This window comes from Prionailurus bengalensis, chromosome D4 (assembly GCF_016509475.1).
Source record: "Prionailurus bengalensis isolate Pbe53 chromosome D4, Fcat_Pben_1.1_paternal_pri, whole genome shotgun sequence".
NCBI lineage: Eukaryota > Metazoa > Chordata > Mammalia > Carnivora > Felidae > Prionailurus > Prionailurus bengalensis.
Window position 1 is genome coordinate 93563470 of NC_057359.1, and position 13067 is coordinate 93576536.

A 13067-nucleotide genomic window follows, 5' to 3' on the forward strand; every position below is an offset into this window, starting at 1 on the left:
CCCCGAGCGTGCCACGTTTGGCTCTTCAGACCGCAAAAGGGTACGATTCCTATACAGGGAAACCTGGCAACATCTAACAAAACCCATTTATCTTCTGATCTAGAACCGCGCTCAGGAACTTACCCTAAAGAATCACCTGCCAGGACACCAAAAATGGATGTACGCGGTGCTCACTCTCCGAAGCACTGTTTCTAACGGAAAGCTGTTGGAAGCCACCTAAATGGCCACGCACGGGAGCTTGGTTGGCCCAAAGACGGTGTGCCCGCAGCGGAGCCCTACGCGGTGACGCACGCAGTGGGAAGTCTCCGTGAACTGGTGTCGGGTGACATGATGCGCGGGTGTACCGTCAAGTGAAAGAACAAAGTGCTAAAGGGCACGCGAAGCGGGCGAGTGAGACTCAGAACGTGTGTGTCTGCCTCCTTCTGCCAGAAGAAACCCAGAACGGAGAAATCGGAGTCTAAGGAGTGCGGTGCCCCCCAGGGGCAGGTAGGGTAGGTAGGGCCGGGGAGGAAGTTAGACCCCCCTCCCCCCTGCATGCCTCCTTGGTGTCGCTTTGACTTTGGGATCTGGGTAACCCGTTACATCAAAAGCAAACGAGTGGGATTCAACTGCACAGGGGTGCCTGGGAGGCTCTGTCAGTTGAGCGTCCGACGTCGGCTCAGGTCATGATCTCGCGGTTCGTGGGTTCGAGTCCCGCGTGGGACTCTGTGCTGACAGCTCGGATCCCGGAGCCGGCTGCAGATTCCGTGTCTCCCTCTCTCTCTCTGCCCCTCCCCATCTCGTACTCCATCTGTCTCTCTCTGTCAAAAATAAACAAACATTTAAAACTTTTTAAAAGGAGTCAAACTGTATAATAGACGAATGACGTAACACCCGAACGGGGTCAGCGGAATCAGCCCTGATTTTTTTCTGTATATTCTCAGGCTAAAGAGTAAAGGAACCCCAAACAAACCCTGAGTTCTGGATTTTCTGAGGCTCGTCCTTCGCGGCGGTTTGGGGGAGCGAGCCCGAAACGGCTTTCTGTGCGCTCCGGGATGCGTCAGCGGGCGACGGTCTTCTCAGGGTTGGAAAGCGGGGGGGGCGTCTCTCTGCCGAGGCCAAGCCCATGCCAGCCCAGTGAGGAGAGAGCGGGGGGCACCTGGCTCTCGGATCTTGCTTTCTCAACACCGCTCTCTGCAAGAAGGAGCCGGTCCGTGGGGGGATCACTCCAGGGTGGGGTCACGGACAACAGGAAAGGACTCGGAGTGTTTCCAGTAAACACGTGTTTGAGGAATCAGGGAAGTGTGTCAAGAGGACTCAGCGGCTGTCCAGGGGGAGCCCCCACTGGACAGATCTGGACGGGTTTGCGCCTCTAGAGGAAAGAAGGGAGCGTTCCTGGGTCCGTACTGACAGGCAAGAAACACGTGGCGGAGAAGCGAAGTCTTGCGATCACGGGAGGTCACTGACCCTCTGTTCCTGCTGAGCGCGCTCTCCCGGCATCCCCTGCGCCACCGTCCTCCCCGCGGACCTCGGGGGGCGTCGCCTGCAATTTCCCTCTGCCTGAGGAACACGCTAGCAGTAATTTATTGTACTGCAGGTGAACGAGGGACAAATTCCCTCCACGTTGATTTCTCGAAGCGTAGCTTTATTGGGGTCCCCGGGGGCTCAGTCGGCTAAGCATCCGACTCGTGATTTCGGCTCAGGTCATCATGTCACCGTTCGTGGGTTTGCGCCCCACGTCGGGCTCTGCGCTGAGTCAGCTTGGGGTTCTCTCCCTCCCTCTCTTTCCGCCCCTCCCCTGCTCGTGGCCCCCACCCCAAGAATAAATGAATAAATTTTAAAAATACATTTAAAAAGCATAGCTTTCTTTCCCAAAACTCCGAGTTGGTTTCAGAGATGTGCCTGCGTCCCGTGCCACGAGAAGCCAGCTGTCACGGCCTCTGGCTGCGAAGCGCCTTTTCTCTGCAGCTCCGTGAACGTCGTCCCCAAGCCACTGCGTCCACTTGAGCACGATGTCCCTGGGGGTGGTTTCTTTCACCCTGCTCTGGCTTCCCTGCGCCCGGGACGTGTTCGGTCAAGTGGGCATGGCTTCGCCTCTATTTCTTCAAATCTTTTTCTGCCCAATTTTCGCTCCCTTCTCTTCCTGGGAGTACTTCACACGCCCGACCCCGGCCGCTGGCGGTCATTCTCTGCTCCTCAGCTTGGACAGCCTGTGCCGGCGTGTCCCGGGCTCACGGCCACTGGCTCGTGCCCCCTGCGGTCCGCTACGCCCGTCCAGGCAAGCTTTCGTCTCGGCTGCTGTGCCACGCGGCCCTGGCGTCCCCGCCTGGCTCTCCTGACGGCCTCCGTCGCGCGGCCCCCCGGCCCCGTTGGCTCGCTCGTTCTGGGTTCGTTAGCCAGCTGTTTAATTCTGCCGTCTCGTCGGCGAGTTAGTCCCTTGAGCCGGCCTTCCTTTCGTCCCTTTGTGTCCACACCGGGCCGCTCTCCACCTGTCTTCTCGCTCCGCCCACGGATCTTCTCCGGCTCACTTTTGTTTTTATTTTTTTTTAATGAAAGACAGAGCGTGAACAGGGGAGGGGCAGGGAGAGAGGGAGACACAGAATCTGAAGCACAGAGCCCGATGCGGGGCTTGAACTCATGAACTGTGAGATCATGACCTGAGCCGGTCAGATGCTCAACCAACCGAGCCGCCCAGGCGCCCCCGGATCACATTCAGCAGCGCTCCTGTTCGTTGTGTGCAGCTCAGCCGCCCTTTTCTGTTTCCTCGTACGTCCAGCAGCGCGTGCACTTAGGACGCAGTGCGGAGGCCCTGGGCCCAGAGTCAGCCTCTGAATCCCGCTGGCTTTCGTTAGGGACTGAATCGTGTCCCCAGAAATGCAACTGTCGAAGCCTTAATCCTCACTGTGGCTGTGCCTGGAGACGGGGCCGCTGAGGGGGTGATGGGGTGGAGGGAGGTCGTGAGGGTAGGACTGGCGCCCTTCTGAGAGGAGGGAGGCAAGACGCAGAGGTCTCTCCGGGGTGTGTGGGGCAGGGGCCTGGCGAGGGTACAGCCGGAAGCCCACGGGCTCCAGGCCGGAAGAGGGCTCTCAGCAGAGACCGACCCATCAGCACCCGGGTCTCGGGCTTCCAACTTCCAGATGCGTGAGACATAAACTCTTGGTGTCGCATTGCTCCCCCGAGCCCCGTCGCCCCCCCCCCCCAGGCCCGTGGAGCTTGTGGCGGCTGCCCGAGCCGGTGAGCCCACCGGCACGCGGACCACCCAGCACTGCGAGCTTCCGGCGGACAGATGCGTGGAAAGTCCCAGTTGTCCCCTCTAACCTCTCAGGGGCAGCTTCGAGCAACATGGGTCTGTCAGGAGCCTGGCTCAGGATTCGGTCCGGCAGGTCCCGGGCAGGCCCCCCGCCTCGGGCCGGCCTCCCTCCAGGCAGGCCTTGGTGGAGGGTGCTGGACGCCTGAGAGGGGGCGGTTTCTGCTGGGGCTGGGCCGGTCCCCACCAGCCCCCCAGCACCACTTGGCCTCACCCGTGAGGCAGCTGCTCCCTGTGAGCCTTGGTCATCCGGGGCTGAGACCTTCCCCACTTTCTCTGCCCTGACCAGGACACCCTGTCTGCCCTGTGGTCTCAGCCCCCGCCGGTGGAAAGGAAGTGGGGCGATCAGTCAGTGTAAGACATGGGGTGACAGCGTGCGTGAGGGGACCCGGACACTGAAAGGGCTGAGCTGACCACGCAGGGGAGGGTGGGAGGAAGCCAGCGGGTGGACAGAAGAGCGGCCTTGACTGGAGGACTTTGGACTGCATGCCTGTGGGATCTGACTTTGGGGCGAGAGGGAGCCATGGGAGAATGTAGGCAGAAACGCAGTGTGGTCCCCTTTCATCTGAGGGACTTAACCAGCATCTCAGCTCAAGGATGCCCGGCTTGGGGCCGCTCAGGCTCTCTGGGAGCGGGACGGTGGTGGGAGGATTGTTGCGGGGCCCACATACCCAGGCAGCCTGGCTCGTGGGCCCCGAGCAGGGCAGGGCCGGGTGAGACCCTCAGGGCGGGAAGGGGGGAGGTTCCGGGGGCTGTCACCCTGCGTCTGAGCTGTGTGGGCCCCGGGCCCCACAGGGAAGGAAACACGGGACAGACGGGGGGCCAGCCTGCCCAGAGGCGGCCCCCCAGCCCAGCCCTGTCTGGGCAAAGGTCCAGCCAGGGACGGGACCTGAGTGGTTCACACGCGCCACCGTTCACGGTGAACAAACACGCAACCCTTAGCTTTGCTGCTGCTTCAGGGAAGTCATGGGACACACACCCACTGCACCCACCTGTCACCCCCCGGGCCCGCCTCCCCAAGAAAGACACTCAGGGCAGTGGGCTTGGCATGGGGTTTATTCGGAGCGGGTGCGAGCCGCCCCCTGGGGCCAGGGCAGGCCAGGCGGGTGGGGGCTCGGACCATGCTGGCCTGGGGTCAGGGGATCCTCTAGATCAGCTCCTGAGACACAGAAGGGCAGGGCCTCAGGGCAGTGGTTGGAGCCACAGGTGGGAGCCCGTGTCTTAGCTGCATGACTGTGAGCAGCCTCCCTGGGCCTCAGTTTCTCTACCTGCAAAGCAGGGTGATAGTCCCCCACCTCTCGGGGCTCAGGCAGGGGATGGGCCAGCACAGTGGGAACCTGAGACACGGGGTCTCTGTCCCCACCCGGGTGGGACGTACGGGCTCCGCCTCTCCCCTTCTCTCTCCCAGCCCTGTCCTCCGGCCCCCAGCCTCCAGGGTCCCCATCTGGCAGCGTGGATCCAGAGTGACCCAGGGCCCCTGTCGGGCCGGGAGACTCAGCCTGGGGGCTCGGCGCAGCGGGGGGCGAGGCTCACCTCCTTCAGGAGCTTGGCACACCTCCCTGCGGGACAGGGGAACGTGAGGTGCTGTGGGACTGGCCCCCGGATCCCACCCTCGGGGTCCCCAGCCCAACCCCCGCCCAGAAGGCCTGGGGCTCACCGTGCCGGGCCACCAGGTACAGCCCTACATCAGCTGTCAGCTCCCGGAACCTCCAGAAGCCGGGTCTGTATTCGTCCTCGAGGCTCCGAGCTATGGGGACACCAAGGGGCTGGGCTGGGCCGTCCCCGGGACACGGGAGCGAGCCCAGCCCCCACCGCGGGGTGCGCTTACTAAAGTATTTGAGCACGTGGAAATCCTGGCCCTGCCAGTGCAGGGACACCCTCCGAAGGGCGTCCTGCTCATAGTCCGTGTCTATCACGTGGGTCTCCCTGTGGCCTGGGGGGCGGGGGGAGGAGAGCCCGCGTGCACCGGGCTGGGCAGAGTCTGACTCCATCCTGTCCCCGCCCAGCACCAGACCCTCCAGTAACACCAGGCAGAGGGCCGGGGGGATCCAGGCCTTGAACGATGGCCCAGTTTGTGCTGAGAGAATGGGAGGGTCTGGGGCATGAGGAGGAGCACAGGGAACAGCATGAGGAACAGCACAGGGAACGGCAGAGCCGAGGAGAGCTGGCGTGCGGGGCCAGGGGGTGGTAACTGTGACAACAGGGCAGCGGTTCTTACCAGGAAAAGCAGGATCTCCCCAAAACATCGGTTTCTGAGCCCACTATGTTTTCTGTCTCACAACTTCCTGAGCTGGAAGGGAGCAAAGGGCTCGTTAGGGAATGGCCGGCCGGCGTTCCTTGTGCCGGGCCCCATCACAGGGGTGCGGAGAGGGGAAGGCGTCTTCACAAAGGGCTCCAGCAGCGGATCCATACCCAGGAGGGCCTGGGGCAGGCTGAGGGTGGCGGAGGGGCGGGGCCGGGGCCCCGCCGGCCTCTGCCCCCCTGGGTCTGTGACCCCCAGGGGCCCCAGCACTGTTTTCTCTCTTTTCAGTTAATGGGGTTTTTTCAAAACTCTACGCTTATCTTCAGGTCTAGGAGCAGATCGACGTGTGGCAGCGGTGGGAGCCTGGGGGTGCGGGGCTGGGGAAGCGGGTCAAGGTCTGTTGTTTTGGACACAGCGGGGACCCCCTGTCCTTGGGGCCAGGACACCAGGGGCAGCGGTGGCTGGAGCCCAAAAGACAGGAGGGGGCAGCCAGCAACAGTCCCCCACAGGAAGGGCACAGCCGGGGGAGGGGACTTCTGCCTTCGGACACCCGCCCGGAGCCCAGAACTTCCATCTGAAACTCAGAAACTGATCGTTTTGCAAGAGAAAAGAATTCGTGTCCCCAACATCTATCATCTCTGTGCCTTCTGGTGTGCTCCTGACTCAGCAGCCAACACAGACTGGCGAAGAAGCATCTAGACGGGAACCAAAGGCCCCACGCTGGGAAAGCCTCTTCCGGGCGCCACGGGGTGTGGCACCATGGAGGGTGGGGGCGACCCCACCGATCCGGGAGCAGGAGGTGACCACGCTGAGCCCCGGTCCCTGGAGACCCCGCAGGGCCAGCCAGCCTGCCCACAGGAAACGCTCAGGGAGGGCTCTGGCCCTGCTGGTCCCTGGGTCCTTGCTCTCACACCCCGTCTCCAGGAGAGGCTCATGCCCTCAGCAACCTGGGTGGGCCCCGGGGCCCCCGGGGTGGCTGCTGTGGCGTCGGCTGGGGGCTGGAGGGACGGAGGCGGGGCCGGCGGAGTGGACACGCAGGCCCCTCCCTGCCCGACCTGTCCACGTAAGACAGAAGAGCCACCTTGTGTAGACTGAGGTCCTGCGTGGCCGTCTCCACCCGCACTAGGACAGTGACCAGGATGACACTCAGCGGCCCCGCGTCCATCGCCGCTTACGGAGCCTCTGCTGCCCCAGCACCTGGGTTTATATCGGGAGGGTGTTGCGCAAACTCCCGGGGACACCACGCACCTGGAGCGCGGTCCAGGCCCGGTGACACCTACGGCCCCACGGTGGGCCCGCCTGGGGTCCCCGAGAGGAGGAGGGAGGAGGCCCCCCACCCCCATGGGGCGGCTCGGGACCACAGCCCCAAGCCCGAGGGGCATGCCGGGCCCAGGCCCCACGGGCTCAGAATACCTTTCTCTTTCTGGCTCTTTCAGATCAGCCTTGGGACAGTGAGGAAACGTCCTGACGGCCGGGTACATCCGGCCGGCGCAGCACCGAGCCCATGGGGGCCCTGCCCTCCAGGTGGGGAAATGAATAAGGGGTCCCTCTCCCCGCGGAGGTCTCCAGGGAGGAGGCACAGAGCCCCGGTGAGGGGGAGGACTCATGGGAGATTGGGGGGGGGCCGAGGCTCGGGGACCTCTGCAGACACCTTCTTATGGCTTGTGTCCTCTGCCACCGTGACAGGAACCAGGCCAGGCCCCGTGCCCGTCCCCCACCGGACTCACTCAGGCCTCGGTGCACAGCCAGGTAAGACCCGGAGCCCAGAAGGCCGGCCCGAGAGCGGCCCTGTCTTGCTGACGCTGACCAGGACACGAGCCAGGACACGAGCCAGGGTGGTGGGACCCAGCCCCACCTCCTCCCCATCTGGACCCCCCCAACTTCGGTTTATCCCGGTTGATGGCTTCATGAACAGCAGCCCGGGCCCCACCAGCTGTGTGACTCGGGGCAAGTTGCGCTGCCTCGGGTTCCCCACGTGTACTGGCGACAAAGCAGAGGGACAGTGCCACGTGGCCAGGAGGGGTCTGAGGCTACATCCTGGTTCTTGACCGGTAGGAGGGATCCTTCCCAGCTTCGGGGCCAGAAAAGCCCACCCTGGGATGGCCCCAGGCTCGGTCAGCCGAAGGGGAGGTCCCACCCACCAGGGGGACCGGCCACCTTGGACCCTGGACGCTGCCCTCCCACAGAGGCTGTCAGTTTAGGGTCAGGCAGGTGTGGAAAGGTCAAGCTAGGACGGGGCGGCCCAGGGCTGGCCCGCACGCCTGAGACGGGGAGGGGGGTGGGGGGCATCGACACAGCGGGGGCGCCGGGGCCCCGAGGAGGCTGAGGACCGGCCGATCTGAGCCCCAGGCTGCTCCCGGCCCAGACTAACAGGAGAGGCCCCCCCAGGACGTGCTTGGCCAGGCAGGAGAGGGAGGACAGGAAGTGCGGGGGACACTGTCTGTGGATAAGCAGGAGCAGGGCTAGGACGGATGTCCCTCATCTGATGTGGCCGATGGCCTCCAGCTCCAGCCCGTGAGCCATGAAGCAGGACCGCCGATACCTTCCTGCCCCACCCCCGCCCCCACCCCTTTGAAGTGTGTTCACTGGATGCAGCTCCTAGCGGGGGGGACGGCAGCGGCCAGGGCCCCAGGGAGGCCTCTCCTGCCCCCTACGTCTCATGGAGGCTCAGCATGGAGCCCAGGCCCTGGAGCCCGACCCCGGGGCCCGAACCTCAGCATGGCTCCTTGCCGGGTAAGTCACCGAGCTCTCTGTGCCTCAGTTTCCCAAACAAGGAGCGAAACAAGCTCACCGTGTGTCCAGGGATCCACTGTGGAGCATCTGGGCCGGGCCAGCGGCGAGGGCCCCGAGGGCACCAGCCATGACCATGACCCGTCTCCAGGCCTTACTGAGGTTTGTATGACACGCCCAAGGTCAAGGTCACCCCAGCGGCAGGAGGGCGCTATGCCTCCAAGAGTGTGTGTGCACCGCGGAGCCCCGGCTACAGGCGCCGTGAACACGAGGGGGCCAGGCCAGTGGTGTTAGACGCTGACCGCCTACGGTGCAGCCCCTCACAGGTGCCAGACAGGCTGGAGCCTCCTGTCCCCTCAAGCCAGGAGGTGCCCAGTGGCCAGTGGCTCCTGCACGCCCGCCTCCCTGCCTCAGTTTCCCCAGGAGTTCTGGGTCAAGTCGGGGCTCACTGCGCCCTCCCCAGGGGCCTCTGCAAAGAGGTGAGGACCCGCCAGACTGCAGAATACGTTTATTGAGCAGAAGAGGGAGGCCCAGAGATGGCGAGGAGGCAGCCACCCAAAGGCAGGGGGGCCTGGGGGGGTGGGTCCAGACAGCTCAGGACGACAAGGCCGGCTGCCCCAGCTCACCCTGCAGGGACAGGAAAGACACCGTCACCGCGTGCACCCAGTCACTCAGCAAACACTCGGGCCCCTCTCGCGGCCCCCGTCACACGTCGCCTGCCCGGCCAGGGCAAGCCAATTCCACCGCTGCTGCCCCGGAGGCCCCAGGCCGAGTCCAGCACCTTGCCGTGGCCTGGGCACCTGCCACACTCCCGGAGCCTCACTTGCTCGCTGTCAGGAGATAAGGGGCTGGCGTGGCAAGAAAGCCCCAGAACGGCCACTAAGCCGCAACGACACCCCATATTCAGCACCGGAGTGGCCCACTTGGGGCACTTTACCTTGAAAGTCAGGGTATGGCACGCAGCAGGAAGATGGAGCTCCCACGCTCCAAAGGCAGAGCCTTCCAGAAGGTGCATGATTTGGCACAATTCCCTCCCTCCTCTCCTCCCGCCTAAAACAGCTGCGCCCGTGGTAGGGGCAAAGCCGGGAGGCTGGGCAGGCGTATTGCAGAGCCACGGGGAGTTAAAACAGCCCGAACGCCCCCCTGGGTGCATAGCCAGGACGGCCAGGGAGAGCGGGACGACGGGCACGCAGGCTGAGGAAGAAGCACCCCCCACCACCCTCTCCTGCCAGGGCGGCCGCAGGGTGGCCTCCCACGCTGCAGGACTGTCACGTCTCACCTGTCATCTATCGTCTAATGTAGGTTCCCAAGTTTTGCACTACGAACTTGGTAAGGGGCGGCACGGGTTCCTGGTGACCCCTTTGGGGGAGGGTGTCCCCAAGAGTCCACCCGCGTCCATGTCCCAAGGGCTCCTGGGACCCAGCCCCGTGACGGCAGTGAACGAGAAGATGGCGGGCAGCGCCCACCTCATGAGACTCTCCCGGAGAGACTGAGATCCCAGGCCCAGCACCCCAGGGAGGGAGCCACACACTGTGGGGACACACAGCACACCGGACAGCGTCCCCCCAGATTCACGTCCCCCCAGGACCTCAGAACGGGACCTTACTTGGAGTCTGGGTCTTTGCAGATGTGATCGGTTAAGGACCGAGACGAGACCGCCCTGGGTTGAGGGCGGGCCCCGCATCCCGTGACGGGTGTCCTCTAAGAAGAGGGAAATTCGAACACGGACGCAGAGAGGGAGGGCGGCCATGTGACAGCCGAGGCAGAGGTGGCAGGGACGGGTCCACAAGCCAAGGGACGCCAAGGACCTCCGGCACCACCAGACGCCGGGAGAGGCCAGGTTCTCCCCTGGAGCCTCCAGAAGGGGCCAGGCCTGCCCCTCCTTGACTTTGGACCTGCGGCCTCAGAACGGCGGAGGGGATACATTTCTGTCTTTTGAAGCCACCGGTATGTGGTGATTTGTTATGGCAGCCGTAGGAAGTCAGAGGAAGCTTCCTGGAGGAGGTAACGTGTGAGCTGAGGCCTGAATCACAAGAGTGGATGGCCAGGCCGAACAGGAGGCAGGGGGGAGTGGGGGGTGGAGTCCGCACGTGCAGAGCAGGAGGCAGGGTGACAGGCAGACAGAGGGGTGGCCAGGAGCTGCCCGGACAGGTGCCGGACAACAGGACAGAGGACGTACCCCATCTCCCTCCTACCTGGGAAGGGCCACGGTGGGTCTCCCGAGGAGTCAGGGAGCCTCTTTGTCCCCAGAGGAGCATGTGTCTGTGGGAAGGAAGACAGTGGTGAGGCTGGGCCGGCCGGGACTGCCCACAGCCTCCTGCGGCCCCTAACCCCTGGGGGCCCCGGACCCCCAAACAGCCCCACCCTCTGAAAGACTCTCCCTTCCCAGCTGCCTGAAACCTCTTCTGCAGTGTGTGTTGTGGGGAAAGAGGGGCTGCGGGCAGGAGGGCGAGGGCCTGCCAACCTAGCGGGGAAGGGGGCTGGGGGCTGGGGACTGCGTAGACCCTGGCCCGTGTACCTGACTTGGGCAGCATGACCACCATGTCGTCGGGGAGCCCCACCGTGGGGTAGAAGTCCTTGAAGGCCTTCACAGCTTGGGGACTTGCCTCCTGGGTCCGGCCTGGGGCAGAGCAGGGCCACTGTGAGCTCTGTGGCTCACAGAGGTGGGGGGCAGGGGAGACAGAGGTCCCTTCCTTGAGAGTTGGGAGCAGGTTCGCCACCCAAGATTGCGCAGGTTGTGCACTGCACAAAAGTGCCTGCCTGGCTGAGAGCCCAGTGGGGACTGGAAGCCACCCAGAGGGGTGTCCTTTCCTAATTCACACAAGAGCGTCTGGGAGACTGGGATGGCCTGGCTGTTTCCCTGGGCCCCACATCCCTCGGGCTCCTGAAACCAGCCTCCAGCCCTCACCCCAACCTCTGCACCTTGGGGAGCCCCTGGCCCGCTCTGCCAAGGCCCTCAGAAATTAAAGCGAAGCAGGATCTCAGCCCCCACTTAGCTCTCAGGCAGTGGGGCCGGGCAGGGGAGGGGGAGGGGGGGGTCCCCACCCACAGGGGGCCAGAGAGGTACCCGAGCTTCCGCCCGGGTGCCTGGGCCCCAGAGGCCCCTCGAGCCAACCTCGACCCATCCGAAGAGCTGTGGGGGCCCACCACCCCACCCCCGGTCCTTCTCGGCTTGGACTTGGGGGAGATGGCTGAGGGGAGGCCAGTCCCGAAGGGGTAGGGCCTGGGTGGGGAGGAGAGGCGGGGGGGGGGGGGGGGGTGGGCCTCACTGTACAGCTGCACCATGGTGCTGAGCGCCCCCTCCAGCTCCTTGTAGATGTAGACCACGGCGAAGGAGCTGTAGTCGGTGTCCACGATGCGCACATCCAGGTAGCCCAGGGCTGCAGAGGAGGTAAGCCGGCCAGCCGTGGCCAAGTGCTCGGGGCCCGGGCGCCGACCCCCACCCCCACCGGCCTCCACGTCTGGGCCCCAGGGAGGGGCAGAGGGTGGAGGGCGAGGGCGCGGTCAGGAGATGGCGCCGGGGGGTGGTCCAGGTCACCCCACGGAGAAGCCGCGTCAGGGGCCCCTGAAGGCGGGCGGGGCAGGACCCACCTGGGACTCTGAAGTGGCCCTGGGAGCCCACCCTCAGGTACTCGGCGTCCGCCTGGTTGCAGCCGTCAGCCCTGGGGATGCAGGCCCGGTGTTCACTCCCGGCCGCCGGCCCGGCTCGCCCCCACCCCCCCCAACCCCGGCCCACCGCACTCACCGGGGGATCTCCATGTGGACGCTGAGGTTGCCGCCTGCCGTGGCCTTGACGACCCTGGAGGACATCAGCAGATGGCCCTTCTTGCCCAGGAAGACCTTGCAGTCGGAGACCATGGACACCACGTACCAGCGGCCTGAGAACTGTAAGGAAGCTCGGTGGCCGCCAGGCCGGACCCCCTTGCCCTGGGCCCCAGGGCCCCAAAGCCACGTGGCCACACGGGCTTGTCGGGAACTACACGGCCAGGGGTCTCTGAGCACCTGTCTCTTGGTCCGAGCCCCTGTTCTGCCACCTACCTGGGCGGGTCGCGTGGCCTCACTTCCCCCGGCTGTGAAATGGCTCAGTAATTATCCCCACGGGGTCGTTTCAGGATGAAATGGAGAGACGACCCCCAGGTTTGCAGGCCCAAGGCACAGAGCAGGCGCCCGTGGCCAGCAGCGGCAGCCGTCACCCCGTGGTGGAGCGTTGCCGTGGGCTCAGCCCCCACCCCACCTGTGGCACAGTGCAGCGGCCTCTGTTACCTTCTTGGCATCAAAATCGGGCTGCACCAGGACCTCGGCCCAAGCCACGGACACCCAGAGCAGCACCAGGACGCGGCCCAGGAGGATGCACTTGGCCGCCATGTCTGCCCTCGGGCTCGGTCGGAGCCCCAGGAGGCCAGGCTTTATAGCCCGACCCACCAGCTGGGCTCAGAAGGCACTTGGCTCTGGAAAGCCCAGTCCCCTTTGTCCATTGTCTGGCAGGATCACTCAAGAGCGCCCCCCCCCGCCCCCGCCCCAGGGGTCATTTCCTGGAGGGCCCCAGAGAGGTGAGCTCTCCCCTCTTCTGACCCTGATCTGTGCCCCAGGCCTGCCAGGCAGTCGCCGAGGACGAAACAGAGACATCATCCTGGCCTCCATCCACCTCCAGCCTGGCTGGGGCTTGGGACCCTCTTGGGGATGCTCCAGCCAGAGGGTCCCACTCAAGGTCTGGGCCCCGAAAGTCCTCAGTCCCTCCTCCCCACACTGCAACGGAGTCGCCATCGGCCAGGCCTCGGGGCCTCACCTAGGAGCAGAGCCTGCCCGGGC

The 13067-nt window shown here is 64.7% G+C and overlaps 1 protein-coding gene across 1 annotated transcript; it reads right to left on the reverse strand.

Annotated features, from left to right (window-relative positions):
• Positions 1-8750: 8750 nt before the first annotated feature.
• LCN15 (lipocalin 15) lies at positions 8751-12764 on the reverse strand. The gene is made up of 6 exons (XM_043565544.1): positions 12004-12764; positions 11850-11920; positions 11528-11638; positions 10777-10878; positions 10454-10520; positions 8751-8885 (listed from the first exon to the last, which is right to left on the reverse strand). Exons 1-5 carry the CDS (start codon positions 12114-12116, stop codon positions 10486-10488), a joined length of 432 nt encoding a protein of 143 aa, XP_043421479.1. The 5' UTR covers positions 12117-12764; the 3' UTR covers positions 8751-8885; positions 10454-10485.
• Between the last annotated feature and the right edge of the window lie 303 nt (positions 12765-13067).

Excerpts from the sequence above, each read along its gene's own strand:
- LCN15 (XM_043565544.1), bottom strand. The coding sequence starts at position 12,116 with ATGGTCTCCGACTGCAAGGTCTTCCTGGGCAAGAAGGGCCATCTGCTG. Across the intron at positions 11,921-12,003 it reads GTCCACATGGAGATCCCCCG|GGCTGACGGCTGCAACCAGG; the intron begins GTGAGTGCGGTG and ends CTGCATCCCCAG. Across the intron at positions 10,521-10,776 it reads GGTCATGCTGCCCAAGTCAG|ACACATGCTCCTCTGGGGAC; the intron begins GTACACGGGCCA and ends TCCTTCCCACAG.